Below are 15347 nucleotides of genomic sequence, written 5' to 3'. Positions count from 1 at the left end.
ATTGTCTTTACCAAGCATGATGGAAAGGTCTTCATAGGGTGTGTGCATGTGTGTCATTTTCTATGTACAGTCTGGCATAGTTTAGGGAGTCTCCGTGATTATCTAACACTCTCTCTGGTCCTAGCGTTGCAGCCAGGCATCCTTGAAAGGCAGTCATTTGACCGCAGTCACTCTGAAATGATTCCATATAGACACTTCCCTGAATTTGACGCAATCTTGGTGGACATTTCTGTTATTTGGTTGCACATGGTCTCTACTGAATCCCGCTGTGGCAGCTATTGCTTTGACATTGGACCAAGACAAAAAAACAAGGAGACTTTTAAAACAAACTGAAAAAGCGCACACACAACATAGCCCACGACAAACCATGGCTTGATTGGCTTTGCCGCCTTATTTTAAAAAAAAATGTATTCATTTTTATTTTATTTTTTATTTTATTGTATGCATTTTATGCTGAATTTTATACAAAAATACCTGCAGGACTCAACTAAGTTAAGATCACAATCAAGAAACCTTTATTAAACCAGGAACTGCAAAGATTTTAAGAAATTATATGTAGGTAAAAAGTTATGTCTTCCATAATGTGCATTTTGAATGTACATGGAGACTGAAAGTGATATTTTTAAATATTAATTGGCTCTTCCCTGTGAAATGCTAAAACCATAACTGTGAACTCCAGATGCGCTTTTAAATGTGCAGAAACGCCCACTGAGTTGCGCAAATGAACAAAAGAGCGGGGGAAGGGCATCTGAATGAGCGCATCTCAACACTTGCTCCCAAAAAAGATGTGAGAAACTGTCCCATTGTGTCCAGGGAGGCAACTGCTAATTTTCCACTCTGGCGTCAGAACCTGGCATATGTCGTGATTATCCAGGGAATGATAGTCCCCTCCCCCAACCACATGATGTGAGGTAATTGATGATTTAATGGCATTACTTGGCATATGTTTTATGTACCTGGCCTAAGAAGCTACAATCTGGCAATTAGTGTGAGCACCTAGGCAGTCGGCAGCAAAAGGGAGTAAATGCAAATATCAATCCTGGGTACATGGTGGCAATAAATTGCAAAATGCATGGCTATTTGGGCATACGATGCAATTGCCTGGCAAACTGAATCTCTAAATGACATGTGATGCTAGCAATGAGTGACAATAGGTTACCTAAACTTGTGATGGCAAAACCTGGCATATGATGGCAAGGTCTTGCAAGTGATAGGGCTGCCTATCCATTTGATGGAATAACATGCATGTGATGTACATAACTGGGCCTATCATGAACTGGAATAAAAGTGTGGCTTGTGGTGGGAATGTCTAGCCATATGATGTCAGAATTTGCCATATGATGTCTGTACATGAGTTTACAATTGGAACACCTGACAATTGATGTTAGTACACAGGCATATGAAGGCAATAGCAATGGGGGCGTGGCTTGCTGCGATGCCGTGAGGAGCCTCTGATGTGAGCTCCCGAGTACGATCCTGCAATAGATGCACTTTTATCAACGTTTCACTGAAGATTTTTGAATATAGGGTGTCGAAAGTTGTTGTGCGCAGTTCGCTGGATTCCATTGCTGTTCTGTGCATCCTACGGCGAGGTATTTCGAAAACCCATAGCCACGTGGGCATCCAACATGGCGACCGGTGTCGGTTACTCAGCGGCTGATGTGTGACTTCCAGTGGCGTCCGATACATGCGCCCAGGGACTGTGATAGCGTACTGGGGCTGGCCACTGATACTGTGAACATAGATCTGCGCACTCCATGAGACTGAACAAGCAAACCACTATACGCCCGCATTTGAACTGCAGCACTCGCCGAGGCTGCCTGGGTGATTACGTGGCAAACCGGCATGCTGGCTGGAGCACACCACACTTACTCGGGCCATGACCGCGGAGGCAAATGATGGCGTGGTCGCTATGATCTCTCTGTGCTACTGAACACTGTGGCACATGGCGTGTTGCAGCTGCAGTGCACCAGCGGCGGGGGAGAGTTTTGGAGACACACCGGGTTGGAACAAAGAGACTGGCCCTGTCGCAGGTGCCGAAATTGCTGCAATTGGATCATGCGACCCCAGGGAAGATGGCGGACACTGTGCCCCACAGTTCACACATGGTGAACAGGTACATGGGGAAGTGACTGAGTAGCTGTTGAGGCGGCTCTGGCGAGTGGAAGTGCCTGTGCCTCTCTGGAACTACCTGAAAGTGCCAGGTCACTGTGCATGACTAAGAGGAGGAGGATTTTGGTTTCTACCTGATGTGGCGCTTGGCGAGGTGAAGGGCTCACCAGATGAATCATTTGGCGCTGACATAACTGCCCATTCTGATAGTGGGCTAATCTGGGTGCCCTTGCTGAGTGGTTGGTGGTCATGTTTATGACCATATGGCAACACCAATGCATATGGATGGTTAATGCTGTTATGTGGACAGTTGACCGCCCCTATCCCCTTATACGCTGGACTGTGCATCTGTGCTATTACCTGAGTTGAAGCCACCACACTACTTTTCATGAACCCTTATATTGGGCATAAACATTGGGACACCTGTGGCTGATCTGCACCTTACCACAACCCTGGGCTGACTAGGGATCCTGGACTGCAATCACAGGGACTTTGGTGGTGTTCTGGGATGAACGAAATGCCCTTGCTATGCCAGACACCAAGATGAAAGGATCCCAGAAGAAGACTATCATGGATTTATTTGGCCCTAAAACCTCACAGGGGAACCCCCCTCGGGCTCCTGCTGATACAATACAAAATGAAGTTACGAACCCGTTAGAACAGGAAGACAAGGTCTTGGCTGCAATTGCGGCACGGCACACCTCCCTTGACTACAAAATAGAGGAGGTTAAATTGATGTTAACCTATTGCAACAGGATGTCATAGCTTTATCCTCCAGGGTCGCGGATAACGAAGAACAACTCCTGACTGTGAAAACTGACACCGACACCCTGAAGACCACAGTGCAAGACCTAGTGTGCAGAAATAAAATCCTGGAGCAACGAGCTGAGGATGCTGAAGGTAGGTCCCGCTGCAATAACGTACACATAATGGGGCTCAATGAGGGGGACGAAGGCCTGGATCTGACACGGTTTATTAAAAACCTCTTGATACAAGAAATAGGCGCTGGACAACTCTTTCAAGGGTTCACAGTTGACAGGGCGCATAGATCACTCGCCCGCAGCCCACCCCTGGTTGCCCCACCTCACTCAAAGATAGCTTGCATATTTCAATTCCGGGACTTGGAGATTACCCTCAAGTTTTCCACAGAAGGAGGCTAAATTAAGCATGGCGCATCTCAACTAGCTATCTATCCGGATTATACTCCACTGATACAGAAGAAAAGAAACATGTTTGCACCAGCCAAAGAGGCTCTGCAATCTGGGCCTAAAATAAATGCTACTATACCCGGCGAAACAATAAATAGCTATTTTGTTAACATCTCAAGGAGGGTAATCTATGGATGGATGAATGCAGCACGGCACCTGGCCCAGAGAGGAGACAAAAGGCTTCTGGGGTTGGATGATCAATGTTTGGTAACACCCTCAGAGAATACTGTTCGCGGTACATGTATCTGTCACCCTGGTCAACTTTGTGAACGTTGCTACTAAATTAGTGTGATGTAACACTGCTTCGGGTGCCTGCTTTGAGGACTCATACATGACACTCCGATTGCTTGATACAGCTCGGTGACCACTACCCCGAGGCAGTTATGCCATAAGTGGAGCCTGATATGAAGCTCTCCACTATGCCCGCGGACCCATGGTGCACTAGTGCTCTTGGGGGGTGGGAAGGCTTGAACATACTTCTGTTGTTGAGCCACATGTTCTGGTTTGTGGTTACTTGGGTTTAAATCTGTTTCCATTGGGCGGGACTAGGGTGGAGATGCTTGGAGGTCTACTGGGATGGAGTGCATGGAGGGAAGGGATGGTAAGATGATGGATGGGAGGGATAAGAATGTGGAAGTGTTGGTTGCATTAATAACGCTTGGCTGTCTCAGGCCTGGGAATGGGAATGGTGTCTCCCCTTTATTTAGGAGCAATGTCACACTTTAGGATTGTGTCTTGGAATGTCCGTGGAATATCCTTCTACTGGAGGCGACTTCGGATCGCTTCATATTTACAAAGGAAAAGATCTTCATAGCATTATTGCAGGAGACTCACTTATTGAATGACAAACTCATGAAAACCATTTCAAAGTAGGGAGGGGTTGGTTAGTGTTCACAATATTCGAGGTACGCTAGAGGCGTTATGGTTTGGGTGGCTGGAACGGTACCATTTAAAGTGGTCAAGGTGGAAACAGACAACATGGGTAGATTGGTAATAGTACGAGGATTTGTTGCACAAAGAGAGATTTGCATAGTGAATTCTTACACCCCTAATAATGAGGCCACTACCTACTTCTGCACACTATGTACTAGACTGACCCCTGTTAGGGATTTGTTTTTGATTTGGGGGGGGGGTGAATTCTACTGTGCAGTGGACCTTGTGCTGGATAGGTCGGATCATACATTTACACTGCCCTCCCCATCTGCCAAGTCCCTGTGTACCTTGCTGCAGGACCTGTCTTTGACAGATGTGTGGCGAGCTATGCATGGTAACAGATGCTGCTACTCCTTTTATTCCTCACCACACAAAGTCCACACCAGGATTGACTATATATTCTCCAGAAGGGAACACCTAGATGAGTTTGTAAGTGCAGAATATGCTGGTAGGACTATCTCTGACCACTCACTGTTGATGGTTATTGGGCCCCTACGGGCTCATTGGCTTCCATCCTGATCTGGCACATGCCAACGCATGCCCTCATGGATGATATTTTTCAGGGACATCAGGCTGATGCAATACAGAATTATCTGGAGGTGAATGTGGGTATCGTTGATAAGTGGAGTACGACATGGGAGGCCCTTAAGGTTGTAGTGCGTGGTGAGGTAATAGTTAAAGCGGGAGACATCAGGAAGACTTTGGCCTTTGTATTGGGTGAACTGGAAGCTAAGATACAAAAGATTGAATGGGGGAGACGAAGATGACCCACTCGAAAAGATTTTGCTTCCAATGCACACCAAATGCTCCGAAGCATGGGGGCACCTTAGAAAATTCTACTATGCAGTATACACCTTTAGAATGCATGGGGAAGGTGACAAAACGGGTAAGATGTGGTGTGGCTATGTAAAAGCAAACAGCCAAGGCACATGATTACTGAGGTCTTGGACAAATGCAGAGCGGTTTGGAGATACCAATGAGCTATTAATGATCTTTTCAGCAACTTTTATCTGGGAGTCTACAGCGCTAGGGATGGAATAGATACTGCTAAAATCCAATACACCTTACCACACATTACCCTGCCTAGAGTTACAACAGAGCAAGCTGCAGCTCTGGGGGCATCCATAACTGAGAACGAACTGCGCATCGTTATACAGTCCCTAGAGGCTAGCAAAACACTGGGGGAATATGGATTGATATTATATGATATAATAATTCATTTATAACGCGCCTGTACACAAGCATACAAGTTTACCAGTTGAATATTATATGTCCTATATTGACACCTTGGTGCCGGTACTCCTTCGAGTATGTGGAGAAGCATATGAGTCTGCCTCCCACCCACTAGTATGACTGAATCTGTGATCTTGCCAATCCTTAAACCTGGCAATCCGCTCTATTTGTGTGACTCATACAGACCATTGGCAATGTTAAATCAAGATGTGAAGATCCTGATAGCTTTGATTGTTAGGAGAGTTAAACTGGTCATTGGCTCTATAATACACAGTGACCAGACAGGGACCGTACCAAACAGGAGCACATCGTCCAACCTACGTAGGCTCGAGGCCCCCTATGCAGTGATATCCTTAGATGCAGTCAAGGACTTTTACGCAGTCTATTGGCAGTGGATATGCGCAGTCCTGGAAGGCTTTGGTCTTGGTGATGGATTCTCTCATTGGGCCAGACTGCTTTATGATACACCTGTGGTCAGGGTGCGCACTGGCAAACACATATCTGCAGCCTGGAATATTGGTAGAGGTGTTTCTACATAATGAGTTTGCAGAGGCTGGCATACTGGTGGATGGGACACGTCACTTGGTGTTGCTGTATGCTGATAATTGCCTCTTATATATAAATAACCCTGCAGAGAATCTACCTATACTATTAGATGTACTAGACAACTTTGCAAAGCTTACTGTCATCACCTTTAGCAAGGAAAAGTCCTAAATTGTTCTGCTTGCTGCACTATGTAAGATGAGACCAGAAGACCTACCGCGGTTAGGAATCAAACGGGAAACCCAGTCATTTAAGTACCTGGGGGTCAACCTACGCACCTGCTTGCCAAATGCATGCAGACAACACGATGCGTGCTATGCAGGGGATGGAGGCATCTAAGAGTTTTTAAGATCGACTGACACTTTCATTGATGGCAAGGGCTGCATTGGTCAAGATGGTGGCACTCCCAAAACCGCTATATTTTTTCACTAATATTATGTACATGATCCCACGCTCCTTCTTTAAGTCATTAAATTCACTTGTAAACAGATTTCTCTTGGGACAAAATCGCCACAAGATCGTGCTCTCCATGCTGCAACTTAGACATGTGGACGGTGGAATCCAAATACCTTGGTTCAAGTTATATTACCTGGCGGCACAAGCACAGCATGTAACTAAAGCTAAGTGGCTGGCTGAAGAGGAAACCCTGGACACCGCGCTAATGCTAGGCGCAGTATAATCAATACTTCTGAAGGAGTATTGTGGATTGCAGAGTGCTGTCTACCGGATAACCACATATGTTAGACCTAGGGAGGAAAATATGGAGTAGGATGGGAAAGATATTGGACATGGGGCAGGCATACTCTACGAACATACCCCATAGCGGCTACAATATGTCAAAGCAGATGTGAGTTACCTATATTTCGGAGGGGGGAAAGAATGGGCCTTGTTACCTGGGGAGATATTTTCAGAGATGGCATCATCAGAGATTTCACTGATGTGATGGAGGAATATGGGATCCAGAAAGGGCACTTCTTGGGATATATGCGACTTACTTACTTTGATAACAAATGATGGCCTTGATGGCCCGAGGAACCCAAATGTGAGGAAATGTTGAATACACTGTATGAAGTAGATGATGGGTGGAAACCTGTAATGTACCTGTACCAGAGTTTGCTCGCAAGAGTGAGCACCCGGGTAATGTGAATAAAGGGCACATGGGAGGAGGACTTGGGATGTGTGATGGAGGATAGGCAGTGGGACTCAGCATTGCTGTTTGTAAAGAAAGTCTCTAGAAATGCAAGGTTTTGCCTGTTACAGTTTAATATCCTCTATAGAACATATATGACACCTCAGAAAGTGGCAAGCTTTAATAAACAGACACCCCCTGGATGCCCATGGTGTGGGTGAGAAACAGAATGTAAGCATATGTTTTGGCTGTGCCCTAAAGTTCTCTCCTTTTGGCTCCAAATGCAGCTAGCACTGGAGAAAGCTGGGGTAAGGAGATACGATTGGACCACTGTGGAACGCTTGCTTGGCATTTACCCAGGTTTGGACACGGTTAAATATATGCTTAAAGCTATGGACCTGGCTTGTGTTCTTGCAACATGTAGACTTGCCATGTCATGGAGAAATAGCTCTGGCCGATGCTATGCAACATGGTGGGGAGACTGGCTGAGATGGTCTATGGTGGAGACGACCGATGGGGGGAATCCCGCTCGGATGATAAACCTCCAGGTTCTTTGCCCTGCTCTTGCCCTGTATGTTGTTTAATTGTATTGTTTAATGTTTTTGTTTATTTGCATCTTCATAAAATAAAATAAAAGATTTAAAAAAGAAAATGAAGGCAACAACAAGAACATGGGAGTACTTGGCCACTTGATTGCAATAAAGACATTTTCAGCATAAAAATCACAAAGTATTGACTTTGCCCATCTTGTTTTCATCAAGTGCTTAGTGCTGCTACTTAAGCATAATTTAAATGCTGAACTATTTAAATCATCTGCTTGATGTTTGCAGACACATCTACAAACTGGACTGAAAACTAATCTCCAGGGCATCGTAATATGTCACATGTTGCCTCCAAGTACTTCGGGTCATGCGGCCTGTGACATAGTTCCCCTTCATGTGAGCCCCTTATTACATCACCTTTTGTCTGTCTGAAGGAGGCGATGCTTGTTCTAGCCAGACCTATTTCTGGGTGTGCAGCAGCATTCACCGATGGCAGCAAGCAAGGCAACCACAAGAACGTGCAGTCTAGCAGAGGAAAGCACGTGCCATCAGGCTTTTGGCCTCAATGAGGTATACTGTCACGCAGCTATACACAATTCAACATTAAAAATGGGCAACCACGAAAAACACCCGTTGCACCAGAGAAGGTTTACATGTAGAAGTCACGTAAGACCTCCATTCTCCCCATGATAGACAGTGATGCCATGTGTGGTCTGCTCTGTCACCCACAGAAGCACACATGCTATGATAGTGGGCAAGGCTCTAATCTGTGTCCTATTTGGAGATATCTTCGCGTTGCATCCCTCCGAGGTTGGTGCGACGAGCACCATTTTTAAATGGTTAATTGAGGTAGTGCATAAAAAGATATTGGGCCTCATTACACGGTAGGCGGTCAACCATGGTGCTATTAGCGCCATGGTTCATGCCGGTAAAATACCGGCACCGCCTTGGCGGAAAGGGGATTTACCGCCCCATTCCAAGGTTGGAGGGGCGGTAAATCCCCCTTCCACCATTGCCCTTCCCCATTCCCATTTTTGCCCCATAGGGCTCTATGGGAATGTGGAAGGCGCTAATTATGGTACCGCAAATTGCGGTACTGTAATTAGCTCCACTGGTCCCTTTTGCGGGTTGGTTTTTAAGGCCTGCAAAAAGCAGGCGTTAAATTCCCCAACCCGCAAAGGGACCTCGTAGTAAGGCGGTAAGGATTTACCGGTACCGGTAAAATACCGGTACCGGTAAACCCTTACCGCCTAGCGTGTAATGAGGCCCATTCTGTCTAAATCACTTTGTATGAAAATGATATATAAAGAACTCATTATGACATTGTTATTGGCAAGTGACTTGTTTTGGACACACTTTTTTAGACGGGCCAATACAACTGCGTACAAACAATTTATTGGCTTGACACTTCTGGAAAAATGTCAAAATAAATAACAGGCTTCTAGAAAGGGATAGATAATTTGCAATTTTCTTTGCTGCTTTTCCAGGCAGTTTCTAGGGCAACGCTGCATTTCGTATGTGTCTTGTTTATTCAGGTGACAGATATAGACTATTTTGCTCCCCTCTGCTGATGCTGCAATTTCCTGAAAGATGAACAAGGCTTTTACTCTTTTGCTTTCTGTCGAAGTCTTTTTCTTCTTCATAGAACACACAGAGGTATTTTGAAGATGTTATGTTGGGCAGCGCAGGGAAAATTGCCTCCAATATTTGTTATCTACCATGTCATATTGGTGGCCAAGGCGCTTTTCGCTAGTAAACCTGTGCCAAACCCTGAATGACATGGATGTATACTGTATTCAGGATTCACTGAGTCTATTGAACGTTTAAGAGATTCGGGTGCTCCGGTTTGGGCAGCCCAATTCACCTGACTAAATGAGGACATTGTTTCTGGAGGTCTTGGTCAGCCGGGGGATCTTTCAGAGAGGAAGGCAGGCGATATCCATTGCTGTTTGAGAGCTGGAGCATGTTACTTTAGCCAGGGGCTTTGACATATTGATTTTAGGGGTGCTTTTAGGCATTGCAGAACAGAATATCATTTTATTTTTAGCCGTGCTAGGAATTTGGGAATTTATTTGAGACAGATTTCACTTTGTCTCGCAGGCCCATCACCAATTAGCTTGCATATTGTGTGCTCCGGCGGCTTGATTGAAGTCATGCTCACACGTGGTTTGGTTTAGTGCAATAGCTGACACGAACGCTCGATCTATTTCATTATTAGCACACTTTCACAAAATAGGACACGTATTTGGTGTCTGCAGGGAAAATATTGTTTTCAGGGTCTTGCTTGTAACTTAAGCAGTGGCATTAGCGGCAGGGTGATCGGGCGTGTGATGCAACACGCCACCTGCAGGGTCTTGCTAATCACTCAAGCAGCGGCGTTAGCAGCAGGGTGATCAGGTGTGTGATGCAACACACCACCTGCCTGGATGGAGGAGGAATTTGAGCTGGGGTAGCACAATAGCTGGCATGAGCATGTGAATTTCTTTTATATTTATTAGCAGAATTTGAGGAAAGGTGAAAAATGTTTGTGCCACACTTGGGAAAAAGGTTTGGATGGTCTTATTAATCACCTAGTTGGTGGCATTAGTGGCAGGGTGGTTGGATGTGTGATGCGAACCACAACCTGCCAACATGGAGTAGGCAGTGCTCCAGATGAAATTTTGGAGTGTGAGTTTTTTACTCCCAATTTTTTAAGTTGGGAGTAAAATGATTTTTAGGGAGTATTTGATAAGCTAGTAACCATGTTATAACTGTAAAAAAGAAATGTTTTGTAAGAAATATTTCTTTTTTTGCCCAGTTATGTAAGCACATTAAAAGATATATTTTTACCTTTTCAGATCTGGCAGTCATAATTGTAGAGTTTCTTCTTGAGGCAAATCGTTCCTCTACGGATCCAGCTTTATCCATGGAGCTGTGAGGGTGAAAGCAGAATGATAGGATCCTATGTGTGTTTCCTATTTTTGCTGGGAGTATTTTTACTCCCTAATTTTATTTTTTGGGAGTATTTGCCTATTTTTAGGGAGAAAAAGTGACTGATACCCCCTTATCTTTAAGACTGGGAGTAGGAATGTGCTTTAGTGTGACGTGATTGACCTCACGCTCACTTACTACTTACTTTAGCGCAATAACTGACACAAGTATATGAATTCCTTTCATTATCAGTGCACTTTGAGGTAAGGGTAATGTGTAGGAGGCGTGATAGGAACACACTCTTTGTCGAGTCTTGCTAATCACCTATGTGCGTTCAGCCTGCCTCACTTTCCTGCAGCCAAACCCAACCCATGAAGGAAGCAGAAAGTTGCAGGCTCCTTACCTATGCGTCCAAACTCACTTTCCAGCTAAGAGCTCACTTGAATCTCACCTGAACATTGGTTACAGCCAAAGAGTTGCACACGCAGTGAATCTTGGCACAGGCTTCCCGATCTCACCTAAAAAGTGCAAGCGTCTGGATTTACGCACAGGCTATAGTAGAAGCACCTCAATCCAGCTGTTGAGCCTGCAGGCATTTGGGGATGGGTTTTTGGAAGATTCAGCCCGACCGATTCCGTAGGTTTTCGGTCCAATCTGTTTGAGTCTAGTCTATTGGTACTCACATTGTATTTGTGGATCTTCCAGTAGTTTGCGGTATAAACCACTGAGAGGTATTTGTCTGCTGGCTCGGCACTTAGAAATTGAGCCGTCAGAGATCTTTGGTGGCATTGGTTATTTTGGCCTTTTGTAGCTGACCTTGTAGAGGGTTTAGGTCAACCCATCTTGTTATGGGCCAAGGGCTTGAAGATGCACCATGCATAGTGAGCTGCAGCGGGATTCCCCCATCCGGCACACATGGTTTGCATAGTTTGTGTGCATATAACCTGGAGCTGTATATTATCTTTGTGCATTTTGTCCCATTCTGTTCTCTTTTGGTTTAAGGCCTGAAGTCCCATGCAATAGGATTGTAAAAATCATGACATCAAATAATGGTATATTCCTTTGACTGGTGTAGATAATATACTGAAAGCTTGTTCGGGTAACGGGTATATTGATTGTTGGCATGTTCCTCTTGTGCTTAACCTGAGCCTCAGATTAGCATCTTCATGATGAGTTCGCCTTCTCTGCCATCAAGAAAGAATTACAATTTGTTTTTTGCATTTTTGTTTTTTCTGAAAGAAGATCAGTTGATTTCCTTTAAGAGTCCACGTTTTGCATTACTCGTCTGGGATGTTCTGGTGGTGGTCGGTCCTCCCTTGGTAGCCTCTGTGATGCCCCAAGTCATCTTCATGGAACATGTGGTTTATTCCTGAGCAATTCAGCATCAGCTCTGAGACCAGGGCCTGGGATTCATGTATCAGGTTTTCTAGATAATTGAAGTAGATGTTGAACAATACTATGTTGGCACCATCTGGTTTCATGTTCTCATTTGAATCCCTGCCTTGTGTGTCCACTTCACCTGGCAGCTCATTGAGGCCAAATGGTCGGACCATGTTTCCTTCCTAGAAAGTGCAAGCCCAGAATTTGATGTAGCAGCCGTGGAACAGGCAGCTGAATGAATACCAAACTACGAACCTGCCCACCCTGACCTCAATGTGTCCCAAAACCTCAAATATTGTAAATTCACCCTCAAATGTAGTGCTAATGATGTTAATACTACTTGTATGGCTGCTGGGGCACCAGCTTGGACCTGCCCTTACTGTGACCCCAGAGAGCTAGGAACCGTTGTGCAAGTGTGTCCATTGAGAAAGTCTTAGAGCGAGCTATATGCCAAGAACTGCCCCCTTTCCCCATGATAAACCATATGTCACAGTAGAGACTCCATTTTGAAACTTCGTGTCTCCAGAATATCACTCTGAATGTGGCTGCTGGGCCCAGATTTGAGTGACACGTGCACCTGGGTGAGATGCACCAGTGTGTGAGGCAGGTCACACACGCTGTCGCCTTGTCTTGTCTTGTGTTACACTAACTACTAATGTGAACCGTAATTTTGCCATATCTCTAACACATCTTGTTTATACCTTGGCAGCAAACACAGTTGACAGCAACCAGGGTTTTTAACTGTCTTGTTTTGTGTCTGTCTTTTCTTCCCTTCCCACCATGCCATCCACATGTCTTTTCTTTGTGGCTCTCACTTTTGACTCATTTGCTTTACCTTCATCATAACTGTTCACCTGCTCACTCTCACCTTTCCCATTTATTCCCCCTTGCTTCTCTCTCAATCACTTACTCCCATGATTCCCTCCTATCTGCCTCTCTCGCCCCAATTCCTCACCCCATCTCTCCATCTCCCTTCATGTTTCTGTTTCACTGCCCCGTTCCACGTCAATGACCTACACTCATCTACGTCATCACAATGCATCGCCATTCTCGCCACCACTGCCTCCCTCCACCCCAGATGATAACCTGTCGGGTACCAGTGGGATGGAAGTGGACGACCGCATCTCCTACCTGGAGCAGCGGCTCCAGCTGCAGGAGGATGAGATGCAGGTGCTGAAGGCGGCCCTGGCGGACGTGCTGCGGCGTCTCAGCGCATGTGAGGATCAGGGGGCGGTGTTGCAGAAAAAGGGTTCATCTAAAGGTAGGTGGGGCGCACACATGTGCGCTCATGAGTTGGCGCGTAGTGAAGGATTGTTGCCATTCCCAAGTTTCACTTGCTATTGTTGCAGTAGGCTGTTCCCCAAGTTTGACGTAAATGCATTTACGGTGCCCCAAATATGCTTCAGTGCTGGACAATGCTATTTTATATGGAAAAGAGGGAATAGTCTTCGAACTACTTGCAGTTACAATAGGGCCTCTGACCTCTTTCTCTTCTGGTCTTATTTACTACATCTCCCATGAATCCTCATCATTGACCATGCATGGTTTGAGCGGAGCTTTTTTACAAATTGCAGTAGATCTTAAGGTTGCAGATCCCTGAAAAAGCAATCTATCAAGGACCATCCTTATCCCTTTGACTGTGATGTGAAATGGTCTTAATGTCGTAAGCAAGTTCGATGGGATATCATTATCTATTACACACACATCGAGACAGTGTATTTTGAAATAAACAATTCGCAATCAATGGTACCATTAGTTAGATATCAAAAAGTCATTTTTTTATAAAAAATGTTAATTTAGTATAATACAGCTAGAGGTAGCTTTGTATACATAGTGGGCCTCTTTACGACCCAGGCGTTAAGGTGTTAACGGCGCCGTAAAAGGTTGTGGCGCCGTTAACCCCTTAACGCCTTACTACGAGGTCCCTTTGCAGCTCCCGACCTTAACGGCGGGTCTGTACCAGCCGTTAAAGTAGGGACCTGCAAAAGAACATTTAAGGTCATTTCGGTACCGCTAATTTGCGGTACCGTGATTATCGCCTTCCCCATTCACATTGAGCCCTATGGGGCAAAAATGGGAATGGGGAGGGGCCTATGGTAAATGGGGAATTACCGCCCTGCCAACCTTGGAATGGTGTGGTAATTCCCCATTTCACCATGGCGGATTCGGTAAATTACCGGCATTAACCATGGCGCTAATAGCACCATTGGTTAACGCCAGGGTCGTAATGAGGCCCTCTGTGTTAGGTCAGAAGAGGGACACAGACTCTGATTAGACATTTCACTGGTAAGTTTATTAAAGACAATGGGCCTCATTACAAGTCAGCCGGTCCGGAAAGAACGGTGGTGGTAAATCCACCACCACCGTTCTTTCCGGATCGGCGGATCTCGAGTTCTGCAGGTGAGAGGTGTCACTCCCGCCAGGTCTGACCTGGCGGGTTTAACACCACCCGCCTGCAGGCGGATGTGGAAACACCGGCACCATTACAGCATGGTGCCGGTGTTTCCGCTTCCCCATTCCCATGGAGTCCTATGGGACTCCATGGGAATGGGGATGTACCGAATTCCGCCTCTGAAATTACCGGGTCACCGGGGTTGTAATGCACCGGTGATTCTGATAATCACGGAGGCGGAATGGTAATACGAGTCCGGGGGTAACCTGTTGGTTTTTCCAGCTCGGTTACCGCCGGACTCGTAATGAAGCCCAATGAATAAAGCCTAGCTTCCCCTAAACTATAAGGCATCCTGCTTAACGAAACTAGCTAAGGTGCTCATCAGTCGTCAGTGAATGTCTTGAAATCAAACTGTCCATCGTCCACTCTATGCCTGTCTGACCCTACCACTATCTTAATAGCTCAAAATCAGGAGAATGTCTTCCTTGCCCTGAGGCGTGTTGGTTTCACACCAATTTGTTTCGATAGATGATCTTAAGATAGTCTTCAATGACAATTTTATTCAGTTCGTAGAGTTCATTCCCTATTGTATTGTGTTTTTGTCTCTTCTCTAGTTTTCCTTTTGAAAGAATGGCTCTTTTCTCTTTCTATGGTAAATTTATCAAACAAGTATCTTTGATTTATGGAGTATTTCTTATTCTTCTGAACAGTTCACAGCCTTTGGTTTCTTCCTGTTCTTTGCCTTTATATAGATTTACTATGCTCAACTTGTTCTCAGGTTTCTGTTTTAGGACTTGGCCCTCTACTTTGATTAGGCCTTCTTGGCCTTGACTGATATAAATGGGGTTACTCCCACAATATTTCTCATTCACTCCTCTTTGTACATAATTTTCAATAAAATTCTCTCAACTGAGACGAGTATGAGTATTCCAACACTGCTTCTCATTCACTCTCCTTTCTGATCT

General features: G+C 45.3%; 1 protein-coding gene across 3 annotated transcripts in view; it reads left to right on the top strand.

Moving 5' to 3' along the window:
* EML2 (EMAP like 2) overlaps window positions 1–15347 on the top strand; it is a 511359-nt gene that overhangs the window by 88755 nt on the left and 407257 nt on the right. For 2 of the 3 annotated variants that reach the window (XM_069644710.1, XM_069644711.1), the window contains exon 2: window positions 13069–13251. The exons of the other annotated variant lie outside the window; for it this stretch is intronic. In XM_069644710.1, coding sequence (XP_069500811.1) covers window positions 13069–13251 — 183 coding nt within the window. The remainder of the gene's footprint in view (window positions 1–13068; window positions 13252–15347) is intronic. 3 annotated transcript variants of the gene reach the window in all.

This window comes from Ambystoma mexicanum, chromosome 2p, assembly GCF_040938575.1.
Source record: "Ambystoma mexicanum isolate Mex_15411 chromosome 2p, UKY_AmexF1_1, whole genome shotgun sequence".
Taxonomy (NCBI): Eukaryota; Metazoa; Chordata; class Amphibia; order Caudata; family Ambystomatidae; genus Ambystoma; species Ambystoma mexicanum.
This window is presented reverse-complemented; position numbering and strand designations above follow the sequence as displayed.